This window comes from Eriocheir sinensis, chromosome 9 (assembly GCF_024679095.1).
Source record: "Eriocheir sinensis breed Jianghai 21 chromosome 9, ASM2467909v1, whole genome shotgun sequence".
NCBI lineage: Eukaryota > Metazoa > Arthropoda > Malacostraca > Decapoda > Varunidae > Eriocheir > Eriocheir sinensis.
Window position 1 is genome coordinate 23,265,388 of NC_066517.1, and position 26,609 is coordinate 23,291,996.

At 43.0% G+C, this 26,609-nt stretch overlaps 3 protein-coding genes across 7 annotated transcripts; all 3 read right to left on the bottom strand.

Annotated features, from left to right (window-relative positions):
- Positions 1-10,284: 10,284 nt before the first annotated feature.
- Positions 10,285-14,670, bottom strand: LOC126996201 (macrophage migration inhibitory factor homolog). Of its 5 annotated transcripts, XM_050856506.1 has the most exons (5): positions 14,573-14,670; positions 13,242-13,357; positions 11,092-11,264; positions 10,813-10,899; positions 10,285-10,761 (listed from the first exon to the last, which is right to left on the bottom strand). In XM_050856506.1, the coding sequence occupies exons 1-4, from the start codon at positions 14,586-14,588 to the stop codon at positions 10,818-10,820; spliced, it is 387 nt and encodes a 128-aa protein (XP_050712463.1). In that variant the 5' UTR covers positions 14,589-14,670; the 3' UTR covers positions 10,285-10,761; positions 10,813-10,817. The 5 variants fall into 5 exon arrangements, with proteins under 5 accessions (XP_050712463.1, XP_050712462.1, XP_050712466.1 ...); XM_050856505.1 differs by having other exon boundaries at positions 10,285-10,899; positions 14,573-14,669; XM_050856509.1 differs by having other exon boundaries at positions 10,285-10,899; positions 14,493-14,631.
- A 927-nt stretch (positions 14,671-15,597) lies between these two features.
- Positions 15,598-18,432, bottom strand: LOC126996202 (macrophage migration inhibitory factor homolog). Its single transcript, XM_050856511.1, has 4 exons — positions 18,276-18,432; positions 17,783-17,898; positions 16,928-17,100; positions 15,598-16,727 (listed from the first exon to the last, which is right to left on the bottom strand). The coding sequence occupies exons 2-4, from the start codon at positions 17,888-17,890 to the stop codon at positions 16,646-16,648; spliced, it is 363 nt and encodes a 120-aa protein (XP_050712468.1). The 5' UTR covers positions 17,891-17,898; positions 18,276-18,432; the 3' UTR covers positions 15,598-16,645.
- A 2,432-nt stretch (positions 18,433-20,864) lies between these two features.
- On the bottom strand, positions 20,865-26,215 carry LOC126996204 (uncharacterized). Its single transcript, XM_050856512.1, has 5 exons — positions 25,889-26,215; positions 25,165-25,371; positions 23,949-24,060; positions 23,689-23,835; positions 20,865-23,214 (listed from the first exon to the last, which is right to left on the bottom strand). Exons 1-5 carry the CDS (start codon positions 26,012-26,014, stop codon positions 22,673-22,675), a joined length of 1,134 nt encoding a protein of 377 aa, XP_050712469.1. The 5' UTR covers positions 26,015-26,215; the 3' UTR covers positions 20,865-22,672.
- Between the last annotated feature and the right edge of the window lie 394 nt (positions 26,216-26,609).

Genomic DNA, 26,609 nt, shown 5'->3' on the forward strand with positions numbered 1-26,609 from the left:
TTTATATTTATAATTCCATAATTATATATAAGAAGTGTAATTTAAGTTAATTGAAGACATATTAGACGTCAAAGCGACGCGGAAGATTGGCAACGCTGGTTACTCCCAAGACCGCCCCCAATCCTACTTGGAAGTGCTCGAAACACGCCCAAGAAATTCTCCCAACTGTGCGTGACGTCACCACGCTTGGGAGAGCACTATGATGAAACCCACCCCAGGAAACTAAAAAGATCAATGGTAGGGGACGGGGATTAGGCCTAGTCCTTTATTTCCCGTACGACCACGTTTTGTTTTTTGGTACTTTCCCTTACGAATAAGTTTTACTCTCAGGACTCCCCTGACGACCCACCTGGAAGCTTCTTGATAGCGTAATCTCCTTGGAATGAGGAAGCAAAAGACAGGCATACATATAAGGAAGGGCAAATAATAACCTTGGGAAAAGAATTGAGCTTACAACGAAGCGTCTGGGCGGGGAAACCAACCTGACTCATCACACACAATTATTTCGCTTTCGTAGGAGTTTCGGGCATTTCCAGGGGTAGTTTAATGGCCCTGGTGTTAGTTTGACCCTACTTCTGTACCATGATCCTAAAAAACACGCATTTTAGACCTTTGAAAATAGTTGATGTGTGGGGTGGAAGCGTCCGAGCATAGCTTCTTCTTCTTCTTCTTTTGACCTGTAACACTATCGATTCTTAGGTCCTCCTCCTCTCGTTCCTCCCTTCTTATTACTCACACACCTTTCTTTTCAGTGTTACGTAATTTTATAAACAAATAAAGTCACTTATCTTCACTCATTCAGACATTTCTGCCCTTTTTTTTCCCAGAACTGCGTGAGAAAATGACCCTGCAGAAGCCGTGCACGTATGGTATGACGCAAGAGCGAACGTCCGCGGCATGCCATCCACACGGCCTTGTATTCCTAATCGTATCGGCGCCTCAGCTCGCCTGTTTGAGAAGCCCCTCGCAGAAGATGCTGGGCTTTTCATGGACTGTTTTGTGATCCTAGTGAGAGTTGTACGCGACTTCTGTATATCATAAACGGGAAAATCACCCATGAAAACCTGGTGAGTCTTCCCTGTGGCCATTGCAAGCAGGCGAGAGGAGGAGGAGGAGGAGGGGAGAGATGCAAGAGAATAGTAGTAATAGCTAGAACAGGTTTGATGCTGCTGAGGAGGAGGATAAGGAGGAGGAGGAGGAGGAGGGAAGCACAAACATCCCTCGTAGCAAATATGTAGTCGTCCACCTAACGGTAACTTGGATAAGACTCAATGTGGAGATAAATACGCCACTTCTTCACTGTTCAAGAGGGTAGGGGGTGAGTGGACCAAATGACGCAGATGTGGACGAGCTAATACGAATGTTAATTTTTTTACAGTGAAGGAAGCAACCCAAGGACAAAACAACAAAATGAAAAGTAATATTGAGAATATATGATAGGAAAACACTAAATCACTATAATATAAGGGTAGGTAAGTGGACCAAAGGACGCAGATGCAGACGAGCTAATACGAATGTTAATTTTTTTACAGTGAAGGAAGCAACTCAAGGGCAAAACAACAAAATGAAAAGCAATAATGAGAATATATGATAGGAAAACACTAAATCACTCTAATATAAGGGTAGGTAAGTGGACCAAAGGACGCAGATGTAGACGAGCTAATACGAATGTTACTTTATTTTTTTACGGTGAAGAAAGCAACTCAAGAACAAATCAACAAAATGAAAAGTAATATATATTGAGAAAATATTGTTGTGGTGGAAGCTTACCCACATACTGTTATAACGTTCTAGGGCCGCTTTCAGTCACTTCGTTTGTTTTGATCGTTACCAATGGCGGCGATCGACGCTATAGTTTTCCACGTGAAACTGGCCGATGGGGTAGTGGCGGCTGCAGAGGAAGCGAGAGGTGTAGAGAGAGTGTGTGGTAAGGTGCGGGGCTAGGCTAACCCCCCAGCCGCCACTACCCCATCGTCCAGTTTTGCGTGGGAATACTATAGCGGCGATAACAGCCATTGATAACGATCAGAACAAACAAAACGACTGTGAAAGTGGCCCTTAGACTGTACTGTTCGGCATATAATAGAAGAAGAGGGCGAGAGGAGTCAGTCACAGTCATAGTTAGTAGTTAGTGAAGAGTCAGAGTGAATTGTACTTAGGAGGAATATTAAACTTCAGAAGATGTGTAAGCTAGGTGTTTTACATAATTATCTCCCTCTCACGGAGTCTCCTTGACGGTGACACGGAACCCAAGTAACACGTAGTTTGACCCCTCCTCTGTACCGCGAACCTAAAGAAACACTCATTAGAACCCGACTGACCCCCTCTTTGACCTTTAGAAATAGCTGATGTGAGAAGCCAAAGTGTCTTGTCTTATAATACGGCCCTAAATCACTATAATTAAAGGGTAAGGATTAAGTGGACCAAATGACGCAGATCAAAAAGGCGTGCAAATACGAATGTTTCTTAACTTTTTACAGTGAAGGAAGCAACTCAAGGACAAAACAACAAAATGAAAAGTAATAATGAGAAAATATGATAGTAAAAACACTAAATCACTATAATATAGATAACGTCGGTTCGAATCCCCACGCTACCACCTGGGATTTTTCAGTCACCGTCGAGTGGCCTTAGGGCCGCTTTCACAGTCACTTTGTTTGTTTTGATCGTTACCAATGGCGGCGATCGACGCTATAGTTTTCCACGTGAAACTGGCCTATGGGGTAGTGATGGCTGCAGAGGAAGCGAGAGGTGTTGAGTGTGTGTGCCAAGGTGCTGGGCTAGGCTAACCCCGCAGCCGCCACTACCCCATCGGCCAGTTTTACGTGGAGATACTATAGCGGCGATTGGTAACGGTCAAAATAAACAAAATGACTGTGAAAGCGGCCCTAAGACTACCCACATGCTGCCCAGAAGCCCACCCATCAACCCGGACTCAAGAAGAAACCGTCCAGTGAATCAAGAAGAGTTCCGGGGGGCAGCATGAGACAAGCATAACTAACGCCACTATAAAAGTTCCCTGGGCCACGACGGGTTCGGGCCGACCATCTGGCCCTTGAAGAAAGTCTACCGGCGTATAGGCGGGGATGTTAAAAAAAAAAAAAAAAAAGAGGGAATATTTGGAAGAGCAAGCTCGGGAAACAGGATTAACGTGGTGCATGCGCATTGTTACTTTAAGCTACGAGCGAGTTAAGTGAGAGGGGGTTGAAGACGTGTGACGGAAGAAATGCGAAGACATGAGTTCGTTTTCATGGTATGGATAAATAGGTGACGTAAGCGTAAAGAGGTGAGGTATGTATAAGATAGGAACGAATTGGAAGGGGGAAGGAAGAGGTGGAGGATGGGAAGTATAAGGGAAGGAATGAGAAGAGACACAGAGTTCGTTTTCAGGGCGTGGATACATAGGTGACAGGCGTATATAGGTATGTATAAGATAGGAACGAATTGGAAGGGGGAAGGAAGAGGTGGAGGATGGGAAGTGTAAGGGAAGGAATGAGAAGAGACATATAGTTCGTTTTCATGGTATGGATAAATAGGTGACGAATGCGTATATAGGTAAGGTATGTGTAAGGTAGGAACGATTGGGAAGGGCGAAGGAAAAGTTGGAGGAAGGGAAGTATAAGGGAAGGAATGAGAAGAGACATATAGTTCGTTTTCATGGTATGGATAAATAGGTGACAGGCGTATATAGGTAAGGTATGTATAAGATAGGAACGAATTAGAAGGGGGAAGGAAGAGGTGGAGGAAGGGAAGTATAAGGGAAGGAATGAGAAGAGACACAGAGTTCGTTTTCAGGGCATGGATACATAGGTGACAGGCGTATATAGGTAAGGTATGTATAAGATAGGAACGAATTGGAAGGGAGAAGGAAGAGGTGGAGGAAGGGAAGTATAAGGGAAGGAATGAGAAGAGACACAGAGTTCGTTTTCAGGGCATGGATAAATAGGTGAGGCATGTATAAGGTAGGAACGATTTGGAAGGGCGAAGGAAGAGGTCGAGGATGGGTAGAGTAAGCTAAGGAAACAGAAGAGACAGAGAGTTCGTTTTCAGGGCAAGGATACATATATAGTTGATGAATGCGTATGTAGGTATGTAAAAGCTAGGAGCGATTTGGAAGGGAGAAGAGGAAGAGAGGGGGGGGGGAGAAGTAAGAAAGGAATGGGAAGACATGGATTCGTTTACAGGGAATGGGTAAATGGTGACGAATATGTATGTATGAGATAGGAGCGAATTGGGCTGGAGGAGGAGGTGACTGGGACGACTGCGGTTAGGTTCGTTTTTAGCCTTTAGCACAAAAGACAAACGTGCACCCGAGACGACTAGACACGTTTATTATTCAGAGGAGCGAGCTGACGATAAACCAGTGGCCGACGTGGTGCTTGTGTGGTGTGGTGTGGCGCGTGTGTGTGGGGAGGGGATGGGGGGGGGGGGGTTAGGTCGGTGAGGTGACACTATATACCATTCGCTACAGATAACGTCACGAACTATAACGCATTCTCTCTCTCTCTCTCTCTCTCTCTCTCTCTCTCTCTCTCTCTCTCTCTCTCTCCTCCTGTGGCTCTCTCTGTCAGTCTCATTTTCTCTACCTCCTCTTCTTCCTCCACTTCTCTCTCTATTCTTAAACATTTCAACGACCAAGCATATATATTTGACAAGCCGTTCGTAGGAGTTCTGAACATTTCCAGGGCTAGTTTTATGATCCTGGTGGTAGTCTGATCCATCTTCTGTACTTTGAACCTAATAGAACGCTCATTTGAACCCGATTGGTCTCTGTTTTCGGTCTTTGATAATAGCTGATGCGAGGGAGGAATCGTTTGAGAATACCAGACCCTATCTCTCTCTCGAATGTGGACCGTTTTCTCAAAGGTACGATCGAAGTCTTGTCAACCTATCACCAGGCTCACAAAACTAGTTATGCTCATGGAACAATATACTAACATATCCTCTACGCAAGCCTTATCAAACGGGGAGTAAGCGCTGAACGTATGACACTAAATGCGGGCAAACGATTTTATTTTTTGCTTACTTTTCCCAACGAACGTATTTCCTTTCTGATCTTCTTCTTCCTCCTCCTGATCCTCTCTCAATATAAATGATTAACAAGTATAAAGAAGACTCCATTCTCTCAACCTATAGTAATGAAGAAGAAATTATATATATATATATATATATATATATATATATATATATATATATATATATATATATATATATATATGATTTTAGGGTAATTAAATCCGTAATCAGAAAAGGAAACATTTTTTTGAAACCCGTGGGAAGAAAAATATATATAATGCTCGAAAATACCAGATTAAGTTGAGAGAGAGAGAGAGAGAGAGAGAGAGAGAGAGAGAGAGAGAGAGAGAGAGAGAGAGAGAGAGAGAGGTTCCTTTGTGATCATATGTCAGGGCCTAATATTTTTAAACATTATCGGCCTCCACCCCACCTCTCTCTCTCTCTCTCTCTCTCTCTCTCAGTGGTCCAGTGCAACACGATTGACTCCTATAAAAACAAGATCGACCGACACTTCCTTCAACTTAACATTTACTGAAGCAGAAATTCAAAGTTTAGATGTCCTTGACTAATAGAATTTCACATAGATTAAAGGACAAACCACCATAGGGTCTGTGTGCTCTGAATATCTATGGAAATCTATGTAATTATCTCATCCTTTCCTTCTCGAATACTCCCTCGATCCCTACTCCATTTTCCCTTATTTTCTTCTATATGCCATCACAACCTCCTTTCTTTCCTCTTATTCAATGCACGCCTCGATCGCCACTCCTTCGTCTACTCCCACTCTCCGCCACTTCTCTCTTCCCCCAACACATCCTTCTTCCTTCATTCCTACATACGTTTGGCGCTTAGTAAGGAACGATTCAGGGTGCAGCACTGCGCATACAAAATACAAAAATATATCCTGGAATTACTTCTACTCGCATACGTACCCTCCTGAGAGAGAGAGGGAGGGAGGGAGGAAGGGAGAGCTCGTAACTTGTCCAGCTCAGTGTAATCTTAGCAGCGGTGGGACGCCGTTTAGGTTTCATATCGAACAGAGTTAAAATAGTAGCTCCTTGCGGTATCAGCTTACCGATACATCCGGCCGTGTGGTTTCGTTCATAATATCCTTCCCAGATACGTTTTAAGACGAGAAAACGTTCCGCTACGCACGTGGATAAAAATGGGAGGGGCAGTGGCGGCTCCTATAGTAAGTCTTGGACGAGGCTACTGGGAGGACCTCTAGCACATTCTCTCTTCGCCATGGAGCTCTTCGGCCTCTCGAAATCAGTGCTAATTGTGGTCCTTGTCTCAGTGCTATCGGTGAACTCAATGCCAATGGAGTGGTATCAAGATCCATGGGAGGAGGACCCCACAGGACCCGTCAAAATCGGAAACATAAATTTTGACGATTTCATGGACGGTGCGGAAGTCGACTGCACTGCCACGTTGAAGGACACGCCGTTGAAAATGGGGAACCTGACACTGCCGCAAATTGAGTGCCCAAGCTGCGGGAATAAGTGTTGGGACGAAAAAGAGGGAGAAGGGACATGCGCTCAACTCTACCAGGACATGGGCCACGGTTACGGCAAATGGTTGCGTGGGTGTGTCTGCATTCCATCTCCGGGAATTACTGTCGTTAACCCTTAGATGGCGGTAGAACTATATAATGACGGTAGAATCTAAATATAGACAATAGTTAAAACACCTCTTATGCCCCGTAACTATATTTATGCTACGGTCCTAAGGTCGACAGTGACTTATGTAGACGGTGAATATTGGAGGGAGCTACTCTTCAAATACTGCCGCCGTCTAAGGGTTAAGGTATGAAACACGATAGTAAATCAGCAGGCAACTCACTTTTTAAGCTGCCAGGGGGTGCGTCGCTTCACTCACCGCCGACTCCACCCAGAACGGTCCTCCCCAAGCAAGACATCCTCGCGCCCCCTCCAAGTCACGAGTTTGGTGGGCGTCCCCCTTGGCCTCCTTCAGTCTACAAAATCCACCCTATAAGCAAGATCCATGTCCACCAGTAAGCCACGCACGCCCACCACTCTCCACCACGGCAGCTTCCACCAGGGGCTACCACCACCTTACACAAGCCCGCTGCGTCCACCAGTAAGCCCAAATCGCCTACCACTGCCTTTACCCACGACTTATCGATTCCAAGATCCATTCCACATACCATCACGACACTCACCCACTTCGTCTACCAGTACTCCAACAACCTCTACCACTGCCTCCACTCACGCATTCCAGCTACCATCACGACCCCCCCCCCCCCACAGCATCCACCAGTAAGCCACTTCTTCCATAAGTCGCACATCCCCCCCTGTGTATTCTCCCGGGTACTGGCACACAAAGTCACCACCTGGATAACGGAAGGAGACTTTTTTTTTTTTTCCTTGGTCACCACTGAATCCGTCCAATCATGTTAATGCAATAGTAAAACGAGTGTACGCCTGTCATGCTGTTGTTGTTGTTTTCATTAGGTTTAGTACAGTGGCAATGTTAGTTTATACTGAGGCATATTTTTGTTCATTAGGTTTAGTGCAGTGGCAATGTGAGTTTATCCTAAGGCAGCAAAGAATAGTCAGGTCCTCAGTGTTTTTCATGTTTTAGGTATATATGTAGAAGCCTTGTCAAACAATCACTAGGCTCACAAAACTGCCCGTGGAACTAACATGTGGTTTACTAGTTGTCTGTAATTGTTGTGTATGGGATAAGTTCAGTTTGTGACATTCCAGCCTGCATACCGTACTCTGCTTTTGAAGCATATCATGTCATTTATTAGTTGCCTGTAGTTGTCTTTAGGAAGTGAGCTCAATTTATGGCGCCCCATCTCCCTGTTATTCGCTGTCCAAGTTTGCCATTATAATTACTATAGTCTTCCAAATATGTCGAGGCCGGTCTGGCATAGGCTCCTGCGGGTCCTTTCCTCCCCTCTGCTCTGCCACACTGTCCCAACACCTATCTCTTCCTCTCATATGTAAGCTATAGGTAACATGAGGAAAAAATAGGTGGGACTGTGTGGCAGAGCAGAGGGGAGAAATGGACCCGCAGGAGCCAACACCAAAACACTCAACAATTTGGTTTCACTTCAGGTGTCAGACTCCACTCTCATACCATTGGACATCAATGTTGTGTATTTATCTTTTGCTTTAGAAAATAGTGTTAGCCCTAAGTCTCAATAGTTTTATGGTGAATTTTAGTGCCTTGGTATCTTAACCTGAATGACTGATATTATTGATGCTGTCCACAGAGAGGGGCTGCGTAAATATGCATCATGACACTCCTCACGAGGTTCCCCCTACCCTTTTCCCTCCCCTTTGATACGCTTCTTACTCACTCATTATGATAAGCTATCAGTTGTTATCTTTGAATGGATGTGTAATGCCACTACGTTTATGTTGTGCTAAAATAAAGTAATGAGATGTCACACTTTTCATAGCAGTGGCTTTTGATGATATATGCATGAAATCTAAACAAGTTACATTTGCATGCTTGGTGCTGCTATATGCAATTTTATTTGATATTACTCAAGGTTGTGATGCAAACTAGTTAAAAAGTAAAATGTTTTAAACGATCTCATTTGGTATTATTTAAAAACACTATTTCCACCACTGACTTTGTAAAGCAACATCCACTAGTGGGTTGGAAATTACTTGTACGGCCAGGCCAGGCAAGGTTCAGAGAGATCAACAACATAATGAATGGGATGACAACAAAATCAAGCAATCATTACAACACACTGTACATAAGAACATATGGAGTCTGCAAGAGCCCGGTTGGCCTGTACAATGCACATATACTGATTTTTTAGGGGGTGTATATTATGTATAGTGTCATCACACTTTCTGTGCAGTGGTTAACTGCTGCATTAATAGTCATGAATTACATGAGGGGCATTCTCCCAGGAGCCGGTTTGGGAAATATACAGCCTCCCCAAAATCCCCACAGTTATAGACAGTGACAGATGACATGCATGAAAACTACATATTAGCATGTAGATATTACCATCATCATACATATAATATCAAAGGAAGGAAAATACTATCACAGCATTTCAGTGCAAGGTGGAATCTTACCATAATATTCATAATTAATATTACAGAAATAGGTGAAAAAAGGCAGTTAAATCAACCCAAGGTAAGTGGTTAGCAGAGATATAGGTCAGAAACTTGTTTGAGAGCACCATAGCCTACTCTCTTAGTGCTAACACATTACTATGCTCAAGCAGCCCATAAATTGAGTACTCGAATATTTATTACTACCAAAACAATCATCTCGAGCCTCACCTGGGCTGTGGCATTGGAGGCAGAGACAGAACATTGATGACAACAGTTTTGGCTTCTTGGATGAACCTTTGAGCAGCAACTTTTATTATTTCCTCACTAGTTTTCCGCACCACCAGGTAGTAGCCATCTGACCCCTCCAGTGATCTGCAGATTAGATTCATACTATCAGGTTCTCAGCCTCCATACACTTCTCATCCTCTTTACCTCCCTTTCATGGTCAAGGCAAATACTGTGACTGCCAGGATTTATACATTCTAGTATGCTGGGGTGTTGGAAGGTTGTAGAACAGTATGGTAACAAGGAAGAGGAGAGATGAATAAGCATGTGTGAATGCCTATATAGTTAATGAAAGCAGTACAGGCAAATGTGTAATTATAAGGGTTTTGAGACGAGCTGAGTGACTAATGATTTTCCAAGAAGGGAGGAAAGTCATATCAGTGGACAAACTCCTCAAGACAGTCACAAACAGAATCAGTGCAACACTAAACTTTAGCCAGCCAGGAAAACAAGCTGGATTTCACAGTGGGTAGTCACACCTGGCCTCGCCATACACATCGACATCCAAGTTGTTGAAAAATCACCCTAGTACAATAAACTACAACGCATGGCTTCTAAGGATCATGAGAAAGTATTTGACTCTGCTGAAACCAGTATTCACGCAGGCAATCAAGAGGCAGGGCGTGGATGAACTACATAAAGGTGTATATGTGAAGACAGCACAGCCAAGATTAGGCAGCACAAATCATCTCTAAAAGGGACACTACAATGATTAGCAAGTCATAAGAACGGTAAAGGCGAGACATTTTTACCCGAGTTTCGTCACAATCTTCCGAGACATTCTTGTAATAATTATAGTATGTTGGACTAACCATTCACCAGTGTAATTTTTATAAAAGGTGACTTGGTTTGATCTGCAGATTTAAAATGTTGGTCGACTTGTACATGTTCCTGATTCGAAATGTCGCCGGGCTTAAACTAAACAACTTACTTCTTTTTAAACTGGTGTATTTTTAAGGAAAACTTCTAAGTATAGCTGCAAGTGTCCTCTGTGCTCATCTCTGCATTTGGCCCGTGGGTCTGCGGGGTGTATCGTTATGCAAAATTACATAATCATTGGAAGCTATATTTCCCACACGATCTACATGAACAGAATAGGCAGACTAGATACACCCCAATGAGAGCAAATTCAAAGTTTGAGGCAAGATTAAGTATGTATCACAGCACAGTCATACCAATACTTTTGCCAGACACCAGTATGGGTGGAGATCACAGTACTCAAAGACACTATTACTTTGAAGACTTAAATGTTGCAAGATATATGAGGCTTTCAACAACAAAAAAAGGTGCAATCCTAGAATGTGCCTCCATTTCCACAAGTGTCGCCCCCCACAGCCGATTGTCCACCATCCATGTTCGCATAAATATGAAGTTAAATCATTGTGAAGCCTTTGTTTATCAACGTTTGAGTATTACATAGTTAGATTTCACAGTGGTAAATGGAGATAATTTCAAATAAAGTTTTCAGCGGCCAAGTATTGCATGGAAAGTCGTTCCCTTGTACCCAACGTTCGAGGTTTCCAGATCATGGAAGTTTATATACATCCTGGAAAGAAAAGAAAGCCATCTCTTAAAAAGCTGTGAAACTCTAGCAATTACACTTTTAACAAAACTGCAACAAAGACTTCAACTTTAAATCATGCAATATTGCAAAAACTTCATTGTCTGTTCAACACCAAAACTTTCCACATCTGCATAAGGCATCGGGCGTGAGGGGGCACAAGCGAAAGCCCATTACCTGTCACTGGGGATGCCGAGAGTCTGCTCCAGGTGAGCATAGAGCTTGGCGGCATGTGACTTGTTTTCCTCCACTCCCAGCTTGCCAATGGAGGCAAGCCGGACTGCCCCGCAAGGTTCAGTGGTTCCCCCAAAGCTCATCAGCTGGTCTGGTATGATTCGCACCATGCAGTACTGAAAGGTTATCCGGGGTCACCAAAACAAACCATCAACAAGACAAAACTTAGGTGCCCTTACTGTGGCTGGAATAGTTGTATAATGTTGCTAGTAGTGAATTGCTTAAGAGCACATTACAACACTAGTGATTTATGCGGTCTTAGATATAGCCTGGTTCATCCCTCCCATTTAACCCTGTAGCAGCGGGGATCAAGTTTCTTAATGGTCCCTCTAAGTGAGAAAATATCACAAACCATTTCATAATATATATCAATGCATTTGTGATCAGTTTATGTATAATCTATTTTGGGGGGGTTTATATCATGGCACAAGTTTGGCCAGTCGCTGCTACACGGTAAAGCCACAAATTTGGCCCGTCACTGCCACTGGGCTAACCAGACCAAACCAGGGAGGGTGTTGCAAAGCCTTATCCCCAATCCTACTACTACTGGAAAATGTTTAGGAGTATGGTTAGGAGGTGGGTCATGTCAGGGAAAGATGCATCTGAGTAAGCAGTGATTGCCATCCTTCCATGTCCAGGTCTACTTTCAGCTTTTATCCCCTCGACTGCCGATTTCCTACAAGAAGACATAGGGAAAGATGCATCCGAGTAAGCAGTGATTGGCATCCTTCCATGTCCAGGTCTACTCTTCAGCTTTTATCCCCTTGACTGCTGATTTCCTACAAGAAGACATCGCCAAGCTACAGGAGTGGAGCAATAAGTGGCTGCTACAAATCAATGAGTAAAATGTAAAGTCATGCACCTAGGGAGGGGAAATCCAGCATACCAATACCACATGGGAAGCACTCCATGACCTGGGAGTATATATGTTACCAGGGTACCAGTGAAGGCAAAATCCATGCCAATCACAGCAAAGGGATTAAGCTTATTGTGGTTAAGTATTTCCAGCCAAGACATACTCCCTTGCCTGTGACCTTTGGGGTACTGCAGATTTCCTATCCCAAGGTTTTGCAAGGTAATGTAGGTGTGCTTATGTATGTCCAGTTCATTCCACAATATGATATGGCCACTCAGTTCATGGACATGGCAACTTCATATACTGAGCAGCCTTCATTAGTCTGAATTTCCTCCTGCCTATGACTCTACATCTCCATCCAAAATTGACCTCTTTTGGCCACTTTACTTTTTGCTTTGTAGGAATAAACAACTGGCTTTTTTCCTCTACATTCTCTGTTGCCCTAGAGTTGCTTCCTGTGCAGTAAAAAAAAAAAAGATTCCTAAATTCTGGATAAAATTTTCCTTTGTAGTGGTATGCTGGCACACAGAAGGTAGAGTTTAAAAGGAGCACTCTAGTGAAAATATGATCAGCTAGCTACATCCTGTCATGCAACATTTAAATGAGGTGATGGTACGAGAGGAGAGGGCTAAGTCACCTATAGTCTTCCAAATGTGTCTAGGCCGGTCTAGTGTAGGCTCCTGCGGGTCCTTTCCTCCCCTCTGCCACAGAGTCCCAACACCCATCTCTTCCTTTCATATGCAAGCTATAGGTAACATATGAGAGGAAAAAATAGGTGTTGGGACTGTGTGGCAGAGCAGAGGGGAGAAATGGACCCACGGGAGCAAACGCCAAAATGGACTTGACAATTTGGTTTCACTATAGATATTATTTAATGTTTGGTTGAGAGAGAGAAGAGAGATGGCAGTGATTCTGGACTATTTCATCTTACTTATGCCAGGCCACACTGCATGCCAAATAAATTACCTAATGCAACCTCACGGCAGGGTTTCCTCTCCCTCGACCCCCCCTTACGGAAGGCTTTGCCCTCCTCGACCCCCTGTTTTTACATCTTAACATTAGCATGCCGAATAAATTTAAACTAACCTAACTTAAAATCACCTCTCCTGAATTTAATCGGAACCAAAAAATCCAGTGTAGGCAATACCTTCGCAAGAGGTGGCTACCCTCTCAGTACATTAATAATATCCAAGCGGTCTCCTCTGCTATATAAAAAAAAAAAAGTTCCATTCCTTACCTGCTCTGATTTGCCAAGCATCTCACTAAGCAGCTTGCTGAGGCCGGTCAGGACCTCTGGAGTCACCTTCTCCTTGGGAACATTTGTGAACACCTCCAGCACAGGCATTGTGGTAACTGTTGATGAAAGCTGGCATTAGCACCCACCCCTGGTAATAGACGAAAAAAATTGTGTTAGTATTGCATTTTCTGAGGATGTAGGTGGTTGAGGAGCAAGGTCTATTATGGGAAGTGTAGTGGAAGAGTTTTAGTTTCTTATGGTGGTTTGCTTGGTTGTAGCAGTTGTAGTTGCTGAGATAAATGTTAAAGGTGGTTTGGTTGTAGCAGTTGTAGTTGCAGAGATAAATGTTAAATTCAGTGGGAAACTTATGTTGTCAACTAGTGAAAAAAAATTGTTAGTATTGCAGTAAGGGGCAGATTGGTTAAGTGTTATTAACAAGCCGATATCTTTCTTCCTACTCACCCACCCAGTTGCTCCTCTGTAGTCATGTACGTATTCAACTAACCTTCAAAGTTCGAATGAGAAGGAAAGTAAAGTGTTGTGGAGTCCTGAAATGCCAGAGACGGACCAGCGTTGACAAATTATCGTACTCAGAATGTTGCTAAATTGTCGTACTCAGCCTCATATGTACCGGTTTCCGAGCCATAGCTATTGTAAAAAAACACCAATAATTAACCTTCGTAGCGATAACTATATATAAAGAGTTATTAGGGTCGAGGAGATGGACAACAGGAGGCCGAGTACGACAATCTGGCAACGCTGCAGAAGCACCAGCGTCGAGAAATTGTCGTACTAAGACCGTATATTATGATAGATAGCCTTACTAAAATAACCTTACTATGTTCATATGTATAAATATAGTTACATCCCCTGGGCGGTTAGCAGAGTGACAATTTTAAACGAATACATACATAACTGAATATTATTGAACCTAACTATCTATCAGGGAGATTGGGGAACATGTGAATGCTTATCTGTGTTGACGACCATTGAAGTGCAGACTGGTGCAGGAGGGCACTCGGGCGATTGAGGCGCCGGCGAAGGGTTGGGGGTAGACTGCCAGGGCCGGTAACTGTAGTAGCGTTGTTGAAGAAGCCGGGGAGGTGGTGTCTATGAGGCTGGTTAAGGCATTGTTGAAAAGGCTGCTTCTGCCGTTCTTTGTTTCGCCTCGCCTTGCTGTGCTGTGCTGTGCTGTGCTGTGCGCTGTGCTGTGCTGTGCTGTGCGCTGTGCTGTGCTGTGCCTTGCCTCGCCTCGCCCTTTGCCGTGCTTGTGGTGGTGTTCAAAGGGCTGTGATGGACGCCCACGCCAACCTCTCAACGTGCTTCCTCACCGCTCGTCGGCCTCATTCTCTGCCTTTCACTCTCTGGGTTTCTGTTTCTTCCCTGGCAGCCCTCCTTGCTTCCTGCTGCTCGTCTCCTCACTGGCTCCTGCTTCTCCCTGCCCTTGCCTTCTCGCCTTTGCTCCTCCTTCTTCACGTGACTCCCTCTCTGCATTACAACTAGATAATCTTTCGCTAGCTAACTAATAATCATTCTAGTGTTCGAGACTGGAGATGAGGGATTTCAGAACAGTCTTTCATCCATTCACACCCTCATTCACGCCAATAATCCCTACTTATCACACACACTCGTTCACCCGTCCACACATCCGCCCACTTTCTCGTTTGTTGTAATATATAATCATTCCCTCACTTGCATTCCATACTCACTCACTCATTATATACACATTTGGATCGTTACAATGAGGAAATGATGGTGATGATGATAGACGAAAGCAATGGTCCCCTCTTCCTCTTCTTCCCCTCCTCCTCCTCCTCCTCCATTCTTACACAAACGCCTCCACACCCCATTAACGTAATGATATGAGGAAATGATGGTGATGATGATAAAAGCGAACAATGGTGATGATTGTGATGATATGAGAAGAGTGCACATTTGGACCGTTACAACTATAATGCAGGAATCTAAGTTAATATGCTGACAGTAGGAGAAGAATCGTTTTTAAATCTTACCTAGGGCACTTATAAGGATCCAGTGGGTTCTAATAATTTATAACTGCTGATAAAACCCCATTGCTTACCTTGATGTAGCTAAGTAAATATGCAGTCAATAGAAGAATATAACGTCACCTTCGTAAACAATTAAACCGCCTTAGTCATTATTTTCTACTTTTCAGGAAATCAAAAAAGAACCGGTATTATCTCATTTGGCTTAAGATTTAGGCAGAAATGAAAAGCAAAACACTGAAACATTTGGTGACAACAGCTTCGGCTTCTTGGATGAACCTTTGAGCAGGGTAGCTTTTATTTCCTTTTTATAATATTCAGATTAGACTCATAAAAAAAAACTATCAGGACTAAATCAAGGCCTTTGTTTTTTTAGCACTTGTCCCCTACCATTGTATTTTTTTAGTTTCCTGGTGCTACTTACACATGTATCCTTAGTTGTATAATTACACTTTATAATGTACCTACTACCTGGGGGTTGGGATGGCATGCTCTTCCCTTCTTCTTTAATTGTTTACTTGCAACAATAAACTATCAATCAATCAATCAAGGTTCTCAGCCTCCATATATACTTCTCATCCTCTTTACCTCCTGTTCATGGTTAAGGCAAATACTGTGACTGCCAGGATTTACATTCTAATATGCTGGGGTGTTGGCAGGTTGTAGAATGTATGGTAACAAGGAAGAGGATAGATAAGCATGAGTGTGAATGCCAATATAGTTAATTTGAGATGAGCTGAGTGATCAATGATTTTTCAAGAAAGGAGGAGAGCCATATCAGCTGGGATGTTGGCAGGTTGTAGAATGTATGGTAACAAGGAAGAGAATAGATAAGCATGAGTGTGAATGCCTATATAGTTAATGATGACAGCAGTACAGGCAAATGTATAATAAGGGTTTTGAGATGAGATGAGTGATCAATGATTTTTCAGGAAGGGAGGAGAGCCTTATCAGTGGACAATTACTCCTTGCCAGACAGTTACATACAGAATAAGCGCAAAGCCTTTATTTTTTTTAGCACTTAATTGTTCCCTACCATTGTATCTTTTTAGTTTCCTGGTGTTACTTCCACATGTATCCTTAGTTGTATAATCACACTAAATGTTCGACTACTGCCTGTGGGTTGGGATGGCATATACTGTACCTATGTTCCTCCCTTCTCCTTTGTTGTTTACTTGCACCAAGAAACTATCAATCAATCCACTCTACACTTCAGCCAGTCTAGAATGTGCCTCCATTTTCACAAGTGTCGTCCCCCACTGCTGATTATCCACCATCCACGTTCACATAAATATGAAGTTAATCATAGTGAAGCCTTTGTTAATCAACGTTTGTGTATTACCTATATACGTGGTTACATTTCACAGTGATAAATGGAGATATTTTCAAAGAACGTTTTCAGCGGCCAAATATTGTATGAAAAGTGGTTCCCTTGTACCCAACGTTTGAGGTTTCCAGAGCGTGGAAGTTTATATACATCCTGGAAAGAAAAGAAAGCCATCTCTTAATAAAGCTGTGAAACTCTTTAGTAATTACACATTATCACAACTGCTACAAAGACTTCAACTTTAAAACATGCAATACACTGTGAAAACTTAATTGCCTGTTCATTCAACACCAAAACTTTCCACATCTGCAATAGGCATCGGGCGTGAGGGGGCACAAGCAAAGGCCCATTACCTGTCACTGGGGATGCCGAGGGTCTGCTCCAGGTGTGCATAGAGCTTGGCGGCATGTAACTTGTTTTCCTCCACTCCCAGACTGCCAATGGAGGAGAGCTGGGCTGCCCCGCAAGGTTCAGTGGTTCCCCCAAAGCTCATCAGCTGGTCTGGCACGATACGCACCATGCAGTACTGAAAGGTTATCCGGGGTCACCAGAACAAAAGAACAACAAAACAAAAAAAATAATACCTCTTGCTGTATCCGTGGACTAGTAGTATAATAAAAATAATATTAGCGAGAGTCGGTTGGTAGTGATACTGGACTGCTTCATCTTATATATTACTCCCACCGGCCCACACCGCATGCCGAACAAACCTAACCTGGTAGCAGCGACGGGCCAAATTTGTGGCTTTACCGTGTAGCAGCGACGGGCCAAATTTGTGGCTTTACCGTGTAGCAGCGACGGGCCAAATTTTTGCCATGATATAAACCCCAAAAAATAGATGATACGTAATCTGATCACAAATGCTTTGATATATATTATGAAATGGTTTGTGTGATGGATGATTTTTTTCTGATTTTTCTCGCTTAGAGAGACCATGAAGAGACATGATCCCCGCTTCTACTGGGTTAAAAAGTAACCTAAAACCTAACGGGGGAGCTTCACCTCCCTCAACCTCCCTTACGGAAGGCTTCCCGGCCCCCCTCGCCCCCCGTTTTTCACATTTAATTAAATAACAGCATGACGAATAAATTTAAACTAACCTAACCTACCGTCACCTCTCCTTCCGAATTTAATCTCTTTCGAGGGTTATTAACGAGAGGGTAGTCTACTTACTTCTCTGCTATATAAAAAAAAGTCCCATTTCTTACCTCCTCTGATTTGCCAAGCATCTCACTAAGCAGCTTGCTGAGGCCGGTCAAGACCTCTGGCGTCACCTTCTCCTTGGGAACACTTGTGAACACCTCCAGTATAGGCATTGTGGTAACTGTTGGATGAAAGCTGGCATTAGTACCCACCAAATATGTATATAATCCTTGGTACCCACCCCTGGTAATACAGAGTAAAAAAATGTTTTTATAATTGCATTGCCGGGGCTTGTACGTGCATGGTGTGAGGAGCAATCATATAGGCCTACCTACAGTTTATGATCTGAATTCTAAAAGTGAATAATATTGCTATTGAAACCCAACTGCTTATACCTTATTATAGCTGAGCAAATATAGTCAGTAGAAGAATAAACATTTTATATAGCTACTTAAGGATAGGCCCTACTACAGTTTAGGATACACTCTGTAGGACACGTTTTAGGATGCACTGGGTTCTAAAAATCAACAATATGCTGCTAAAGCCCCCATTGCTTACCTTGTTATAGCTGCCTTCACAATGGAAACAGTTAAAATATATGAGAACTTAAACTTCCTTGGTCTGAGGTTATCACGATATGAGCTATATAGGGACCGAGCTCAGAGTGACAAGATCATGATTTGAGTGGCTGAGATAAGGCACGGGGAGTTCTGTCCGTCATGGTGATATAGTACTTGAATCCACTTAGAAATCCATATGATAAGACGTGTTATGGCCTACTGATATCTTTTTCCTTCTTTCCTCAGCCTATTTCACTGCAACAAGGGTAGGTACAGGAGAGAGATCAAGGGTGACTCATCAAGCTTGGAAATATTTCAATGGCCTCAATCTCCTTATCAGACCTATGAATGTTTGGGTTATTTTGACCTATGCTTGCTCTCACCCCTTCAGTTTTACCTCTAATCTTATAGTTCTCATTTCTTTTTGTCTGTCTGTCTCTCTGTTTCTTTCTCATCTCTTCCTATTTCTCTCTGACTCCCATTGTCCCTTTGTCTCTCCCTGTCCCTTCATTTCTCTCTATCCGTCTCTTTCTGTACGTTTAACCTTTCCTGCAAGCATGGTGTGTATGGGAAAATGCAATACAGACACATTGTCGAGAATCAGCCCTTTCAACCTTATACTGATTGATTGATTGATTGATAGTTTATTGTTGCAAGTAAAACAACAAAGGAGAACTAACCTTATTCATTTTCCTGCAATATATATTAGTTTGTGTATAGAAATCATTACGTATAACTTTGTTGTTTACTTGCACCAATAAACTATCAATCAATCAATCAAACTACAATTAATTATTCACAACAGAACCATAGCAAACAAATATCACTACCTACTCCCCCCTCCCCACTCGTGAAACTACTAAGAACTGGGAATGGATACAAAATGATAATAAGAAAATGGCATAAATCAAAGGAAATGAAGGAATTGAACTCTTAAAATGTATACAAACAAGCTGCCATGTTTTCAGTCATCGCCTAAGACGACCCACATGCTGTCCTGAAGAGAGAGAGAGAGAGAGAGAGAGAGAGAGAGAGAGAGAGAGAGAGAGAGAAATAAGATAACTATAATATTAAAGGCAAAACTGAAGGGGTGAGAGCAAGCCAAGGTCAAAGTAACCCAAACAATAGGCCTCTGATAGATGGTTGTTAATTACCGCCGATCAGTCGAGAGAGATAGTCGGGTTAGTCATTAGTTAATTGATGTTTACGCGTTCGCCGGTCTTATCGCCAAGGGTTATAATGCAGGGTTAATGTATAGTGAATGATTCCATAAGGTCCTGAGGGTGACTGACTCACGTAAGGGGCGTCAGAGGCCCTGCGGGTGAGCTACAAGGGAGAAAAAGCAGCAGACGGTGTCAAGAATAGGTACTTTAATTAACTCGCTTTCGTGTCGTACATGTATATACGTCGCCCCTGACACACACACACACACACACACACACACACACACACACAAACACACACGGAGAGAGAGAGAGCAGCAGCATCCATTCCCTCTCTGTCCTTGCAATCCTCCCAGCCCATCTCAGTATCACATGCACGACAGTTTCATCCACACCCCTGTCACCAGGCTTCCATCAGTTTTAGTCAGTGGCCCCTGTTCTGTCATCATGATGCCGTATTAGTTGACTTGTTCTTTGTTCTAGTAGCCACAAATTGTGTTCCAGGTTTTGACAGAACAGGATAAAATAAAGGTTCGTGTCAGCGTGCGGGTGTCTCATTCTTGAAATCACGTACCGCAGTTGAGGTATAACGGTCAAAACCTGTAACATAATTTGTGGCTACTAGAACAAAGAACAAGTCAACTAATATACTACGGCATTATGATGACAGAACAGGGGCGACGTATATACATGTACGACACGAAAGCGAGTTAATTAGAGTACCAATTATTCTTGACACCGTCTGCTGCCTTTTCTCGATCCCTTGTAGCTCACCCGCAGGGCCTCTGACGCCCCTTACGTGCATGAGTCAGTCACTCTCAGGACCTTATGGAAGCATTCACTACAATAACCCTACATTATAACCCTTGGCGATAAGACCGGGGAACGCGTAAACATCAATTAACCAATGACCTCTAACCCGACACTCTCTCTCTCTCTCTGATCGGCGGTAACAACCACATATCAGCTCTCTCTCTCTATCCTTGTCCCTGTCCGTTTCTGTCTGTCCCTGTCCCTTTTTGTTTTTCCCTGTCCCTTTTGTTTTTCCCTGCCCGCTTGTCTCTCACTGTCCCTTTCTGTCTCTCCCTGTCCCTCTCTGTCTCTCCCTGTCCGTTTATGTCCCTCCCTCTCCGCTTGTCTCTCCCTGTCCGTTTCTTTCTCTCCTTGTCCCTTTGTTTCTCCCTGTCCCTTTCTGTCTCTCCCTGTCCGTTTATGTCCCTCCCTGTCCCTTTTCGTCTCTCCCTTTCCCTTTCTGTTTCTCCCTGTCCCTTTCTGTTTCTCCCTGTCCCTTTTTGTCTCTCCCTGTCCCTTTCGGTCTCTCCCTGTCCCTTTCGGTCTCTCCCTGTCCCTTTCCGTCTCTCCCTGTCCATTTCAGTCTCCCCCCCCCCCTCTCTCTCTCTCTTTCAGGTTAACAAACTCCAGTAGACCAACATGCATTTTAATTAGTGCAATATAAATTCAATGGAAGAAATCAAGTGTGTCAGTCATCCATCAGTGCTGTCAGTCTTACTTGGTCAGAATTTTGATTAGGTAATACATGAGTTGGTGATGTAGGTCAGTGAATTAACCCGGTAGCAGCGATGGGCCAAAATTGTGGCTTTAATGCGTACCAGTGACGGGACAAATTTGTGGCTTTACCGTGTACCAGCGATGGGCCAAATTTGTGGCTTTACCGTGTACCAGCGACGGGCCAAATTTGTGGCTTTAATACATACCAGCGACGGGACAAATTTTTGCTGTAACATAAACCCTCAAATTAAATGATGCATAAACTGATCAGAAATGCATTGATATATATATTATGAAATGGTTTGTGTGAGTGATGATTTTTTTTCATTTTTCTCGCTAAGAGGGGCCTTTAAGAAACATGATCCCCGCAGCTGCCAGGTTAATATAAGATATGCAAAAACAGTCATATCACATGTTGCTTCAAGTTTGTATAAGAATCATTAGGGCAAGCATCACACATTGTTTCAAGTTCGTATAAGAATCATTAAGTCAGTTTTTGCGTCAAGCTGTATACAGAGCAATGGAAGGAGGGTTGAACTGCTATTATTACAGGTCAGTGAATTAAGAATAGATGCACAAAAACAGTCATATCACACATTGCTTTAAGTCGTAGTAAGAATCATTAAGTCGATTTTTGCGTCAAGACGTAAATATTGAAACAGTAGGAAGGTTGAACTACTATTGTTACAGATCGGTGAATTAACAAGACATATCACACATTGCTTCAAATCCTAACAAGAACCATTAAGTAGATTTTTGTCTCAAGACTTAAACAGTGAAGCGGTAGGAAGGTTGAACTACTATTGTTACAAGTATTACAGGTTAGTGAATTAACAACAGACATATCACACATTGCTTTTAATCCTAATAAGAGCCATTAAGTCAAGTTTTTGTGTCAAGATGTATAAAGTGCAATGGTAGGGAAGTTGAAACACACACACACACACACACACACACACACACACACACACACACACACACACACACACACACACACACACACACACACCTGATATGCAGAAAAGCCGGGACGTTTCACAGTATATTTCAGGACGTTTATCACGCTGCACAGCTTAATAAAAGAATAGTGTTTACGTTTGTGTTGGAGCGAGAGAGTTGGAAGTAACAGGATTGAATGTGCTGAGAGGGAGTGCCAGAACAGGGAGAGATGGAGACACTTCTGCTGCGCCCACCCCCTGGAAGGAAGGTCCAGCGAGGGAGTAGGGTGTCGAAAATATAGATAGATAGATAGTGTTTACGTTTGTGTTGCTCTCTGTCCTCTGCATATAATGAGAGAGTTGTTGACCACATACCCTTATAAATACATGCTTTTTAATGGTCTCTACTTTGCGAATTTTCACTTTCCGATGTTATTTGTTTACCATATTCTTGCCAGGTAGGAAAACCACCTGTACTTCAAACATGAAACATAACAACTTGCTGTGTTTGTAAAGCTCGGTAATAATAATGTGTTTGGATAAAAATATTTGTGGTTACATAATAAAAAACATCCTCGCCCACCACCATTTAAATAATCAACAAAATAAACTTTCCAACACGACCGGTAGTAGTAAAATATTTGGTGTTTCTGTAGTGTAGAAAAATAAGCACATCAAAACACTTAAGTCTACCACCCAACACGCAGATGCATAGGAATTCACTTCATGTTACACACGTATGCATACCACCTAGCTACCTACTACACATTAAGTAACAACAGACACTAGAAGAGGTCATAAATCATGGACATCGGTTCATCATCATCACAGTCGTTTTTTGGCTTTGGTTCCGTGGGTGATGTGACTGCTTCGGTGATTTTACTCCTGGTGAGCTGTGGCGGAGGCTGGGAGACAGGCTTGACGGGTGATATGCTAGTGGTGGTACCCTGCTTGGCCGTCCATGTGTCTTCGGCGTAAAGCTCTGCCTCAAGACTGGCACCAAGAATGTCCTGTGAATCATCTGCATTACTTGGTTTGCTCTCCGACACAGCCTTTTGCTCCCCATTCCCTTGTCTGGTAACACTGGCCTTCTCCCTTTCTCTATTTGGCTTCACCGGGGACAGACTGATGGCTCTCTCCTCATCCGTGTCCATGTCCTCCTCATCCTCCTCATCCGGGTCATCCACGTCTGTATCTGAGCTGTAGCCATCACTGTACTTGGCTGCCTCCTGTTTCCGCGCCTTCATCTGCCGCTTGGGTTTTTTGGTGGGCCGTGAGCTGGTGCCCGCCTCATCGCTGGTGCGCACAAGGCAGCTGGTGCGTGGTGCTGTGTGGCGTGGGACAGGGTTGAATGAGTTAAGTGTGGAAGCATTTGCGATGGATGGATAATGAGTCAACCAGCCTAAAAGTGGACACGATTCTTCTACGTAATTTAAAGAACCTGTCATTCTCTGTGGGAAGAATGCATAACCTTTCCCTTTGTATTACTATAGGGTGGATGAGTGAAGTGTGGAAGCATTTGTGATGGATGGATAATGAGTCAACCAGCTTAAAAGAGGACACAATTCTTCTACATAATTTAAATATCTCTTCCTTCTACTGCAAAATATATTAATAAGGGAGAAATATATAACTTTTTCCCTTTGTGTTTCTGAATGACGGAATTTTTTTTGTCAGCTTGCATGATTTATAAGAGAAGTCATTAGCGGGCTTTTTTGTTCTCATATATTTTTGCCCTTGAGCTGTTTCCTTTACTGTAAAAAATAAATAAATAAAATAAAAACATATCCCCGAGACTTACCTGAGCTGCTGGGGTGAGTGGACCGTAGCTGGTGAATCCTCAGCTTCTTGGCATTAATCAGGGCGGCACATTTACTGTAGATTTCCCTCTCTAAGTCCACCTTCATTTGTACACTCTTGGATGCCAGCTCCACTGCCTTTTCCATATCTGAGATGAAGGAGAATGAATTAATCTAACATGCCCTTTGAGATAACAGTCCACTGGTGTTACAATTAGGATGATCAGAGAAGATGCATATCCCACACAAGCAGCATCCTTACCTCTTGCATTGTCCTGTGTTTCTTTGGTCAGCCTCTGAACCTGGCGAGTGAGATCCTGTAGGTCTTGCATGGCGCCCAATAGTACCAGCTCCACTGCCTCATCGTACCCTGTCTGAGAGAGGGGTGCAGGTGAGAGGGAAGCTTTTTGTAACTCAGAACATGAACTTTTTTATAACTAGGTGTGGAGGTTTTTAGTAATTCAGATTGGAAGCTTTATATAACTCATTGAAATGCTTTATATATTCAATGAGGTAGAGGCATGTTGTAGGTAAGATAGAGGATGAAAAAAGACTGAAAGAGGGGTGCAGGTGAGAGGGAAAGCTTGTTGTAACTCAAATGTAAGCTCTTTATAACTCAGAATGGAAGCTTTTTGTAAATCAGAATGGAAGCTTGTTGTAACTTAGAATGGAAGCTTTTTGAAACTCAGAATGGAAGCTTTTTGAAACTCAGAACAAGAACTTTTTATAACCTCAGAATGGAAGCTTTTTGTAACTCAGAACAAGGACTTTTTATAACCTCTGAATGGAAGCTTTTTGTAACTCAGAACAAGAACTTTTTATAACCTCAGAATGGAAGCTTTTTGTAACTCAGAACAAGAACTTTTTATAACCTCAGAATGGAAGCTTTTTGTAACTCAGAACAAGAACTTTTTATAACTAGGAGTGGAGGCTTTTTTGTAATTCAGAGGGGAAGCTTTTTATAACTCACCAACATGCTTTATATATTCAATGAGGTAGAGGCATGTTAAAGGTTGAATAGACGGGAAAAAAAAGACTTCTACAGACTTTTTGTTTGCCATAGTATCATCACGCTTTAGAATCTCAAATAAATACTACCTCTCCTTCACATCATGTTAATTTTTCGCAAGTTCTGGAGCACACATGAAATAAAAGCATGATCACATTAGTCCTTTCATAATATCGTCACCTTCGTAAACAAACCGCCTAAGTCATTATGTTCTACTTTTCGGGAAATCAAAACAGAATTGTCATTATCTCATTTGCCTTAAGATTTAGGCAGAAATGAAAAGGCCAATTCTAGAACACTCAAACCCTGAATGACGGAGGCAACTATACAAAAATGGGCGTCACATGATGAAAAATTGATCTAGACAAAAACCTGGAAATTGATGAAAAGTAACTTAGGCAATTGCTTTATGAGGGTGACAATATCCGGTTCTTAGCCTGAAAGAAGAAAGGAAAAACTCTGGGTGTACCTTTTCCATCTTGAACCTTCCCTTCCTGCTGTGGATTTCCTTGTCCGGGAAGTACTGTTTCCAAACGAGGTGGCCATCCTGCACCTCAAAGACCCCCACATTGCTGTCCTCGCTGACCAGAGCCTCACACAGCTGCTCCATGTACTCATCGGGTGACCTCTTCACCTTGCTGCACCACTGCCGGAGGTCATCATTGTCCTTTGTCACCTGAAAATGTGGAGTTGTCACAGCTGGGAAGTTTTTTCTTTTTTAAACCTAACCTAACCAGACTTAACTTATCCTAACCTGACCTAACCCAGCCTGACCTGACCTATAAAGAACTGAGCCTAACCTAACTTGACCAGACCTATTCTAATCTAACCTGACCTTAACCTACCCCAACCAAATAAGCGTGTTATATACCTGATAGGTGCCCTGCGCATTAGCATCCAGATCCAGTACTTAGCCTAAACTGACCTAAGCTAACCTAACCTGACCTAACCCAAACTAAGCCAACCTAGACAATTTCTACCTACAGTTTGAATGAGTAAACCAGGTGTGACTTAAGCTAACCTAACCTGACCTAACCCAAACTAAACCAACCTAGCTAATTTTTACCTAGTTTCCTTTGCTCTCTCTCTCTCTCTCTCTCTCTCTCTCTCTCAGGGACAGACCACCAAGCCAGGACCATAGTTTGTGTGGTCTGAATATCGATGTAAATTTCTATCTCTCTCCCTGGCCTTACCTTTAGCGTGTAGGAGTTGTTCTTCTCTAGTAACACAACCTCTAAAGCCTTCTGGTCCTCCCCGCACGAAGAAATGGCGTAATGCAGGTAAGGTCTGGCGTCCTGCACCAGTCTTCTCAGCCCCATGGCGCCCCTATATAGCGCTGCCAGGGGTCCTACCTCCGCCGGGACATAGTGGCTTTATTCCCCTTGCTGCTGGGTTAGTTATATTAGAGCGAGGACTAAGAGGGAAGGGGAATTATTGAGGTTATTTAGAACTTTTAGCGGCGGGAAGGGTTTGTTTACCGCCGCCCCGCCTCCACCTGGTCCCCTTGTCCTATCCTCCTCGCAGAACGGTCACCTTTATTTATGATATTTATTGGTTTTATACTTTGTTTCTTGCCTCTACATGCTATATTTATTGATGTTATTAGAGTATTGACTACGAAGTGACGGTTAATATTGTGATTGGATACAGTTTGGGTTTGTTAATGGTTGCCAGCCTTATCTTATCATTTCTTTGTCCCATCCTCCTCAAATGCTCTGTTTCTTGCTTCTACATGCTATATTTATTGATATTAGAGTATTGACTACGAAGTGATGGTTAATATTGTGATTGGATACAGTTTGGGTTTGTTATTATGGTTGCTAGCCTTCTATAATCGTTTCTTTGTCCCATCCTCTTCGCGGGACGGCTCTTTTCATTTAGGTTATTGAATTTATGCTGTTCTTCTTGCTCCTA

Bases quoted from the DNA above. Each gene is read 5' to 3' on its own strand.
- LOC126996201 (XM_050856506.1), bottom strand. The intron at 11,265-13,241 runs GTAAGGAATGGA...ATAACCTTTCAG, and splicing joins TGCTTGGCAAATCAGAGCAG to TACTGCATGGTGCGAATCAT. The intron at 10,900-11,091 runs GTAATGGGCTTT...TTTTCTTTCCAG, and splicing joins CTCGGCATCCCCAGTGACAG to GATGTATATAAACTTCCATG.
- LOC126996202 (XM_050856511.1), bottom strand. From the start codon at position 17,890: ATGCCTATACTGGAGGTGTTCACAAGTGTTCCCAAGGAGAAGGTGACG. The intron at 17,101-17,782 runs GTAAGAAATGGG...ATAACCTTTCAG, and splicing joins TGCTTGGCAAATCAGAGGAG to TACTGCATGGTGCGTATCGT. The intron at 16,728-16,927 runs GTAATGGGCCTT...TTTTCTTTCCAG, and splicing joins CTCGGCATCCCCAGTGACAG to GATGTATATAAACTTCCACG.
- LOC126996204 (XM_050856512.1), bottom strand. From the start codon at position 26,014: ATGGGGCTGAGAAGACTGGTGCAGGACGCCAGACCTTACCTGCATTAC. The intron at 23,836-23,948 runs GTAAGGATGCTG...CCTTCATCTCAG, and splicing joins AACACAGGACAATGCAAGAG to ATATGGAAAAGGCAGTGGAG. The intron at 23,215-23,688 runs GTAAGTCTCGGG...CACGCCACACAG, and splicing joins CACTCACCCCAGCAGCTCAG to CACCACGCACCAGCTGCCTT.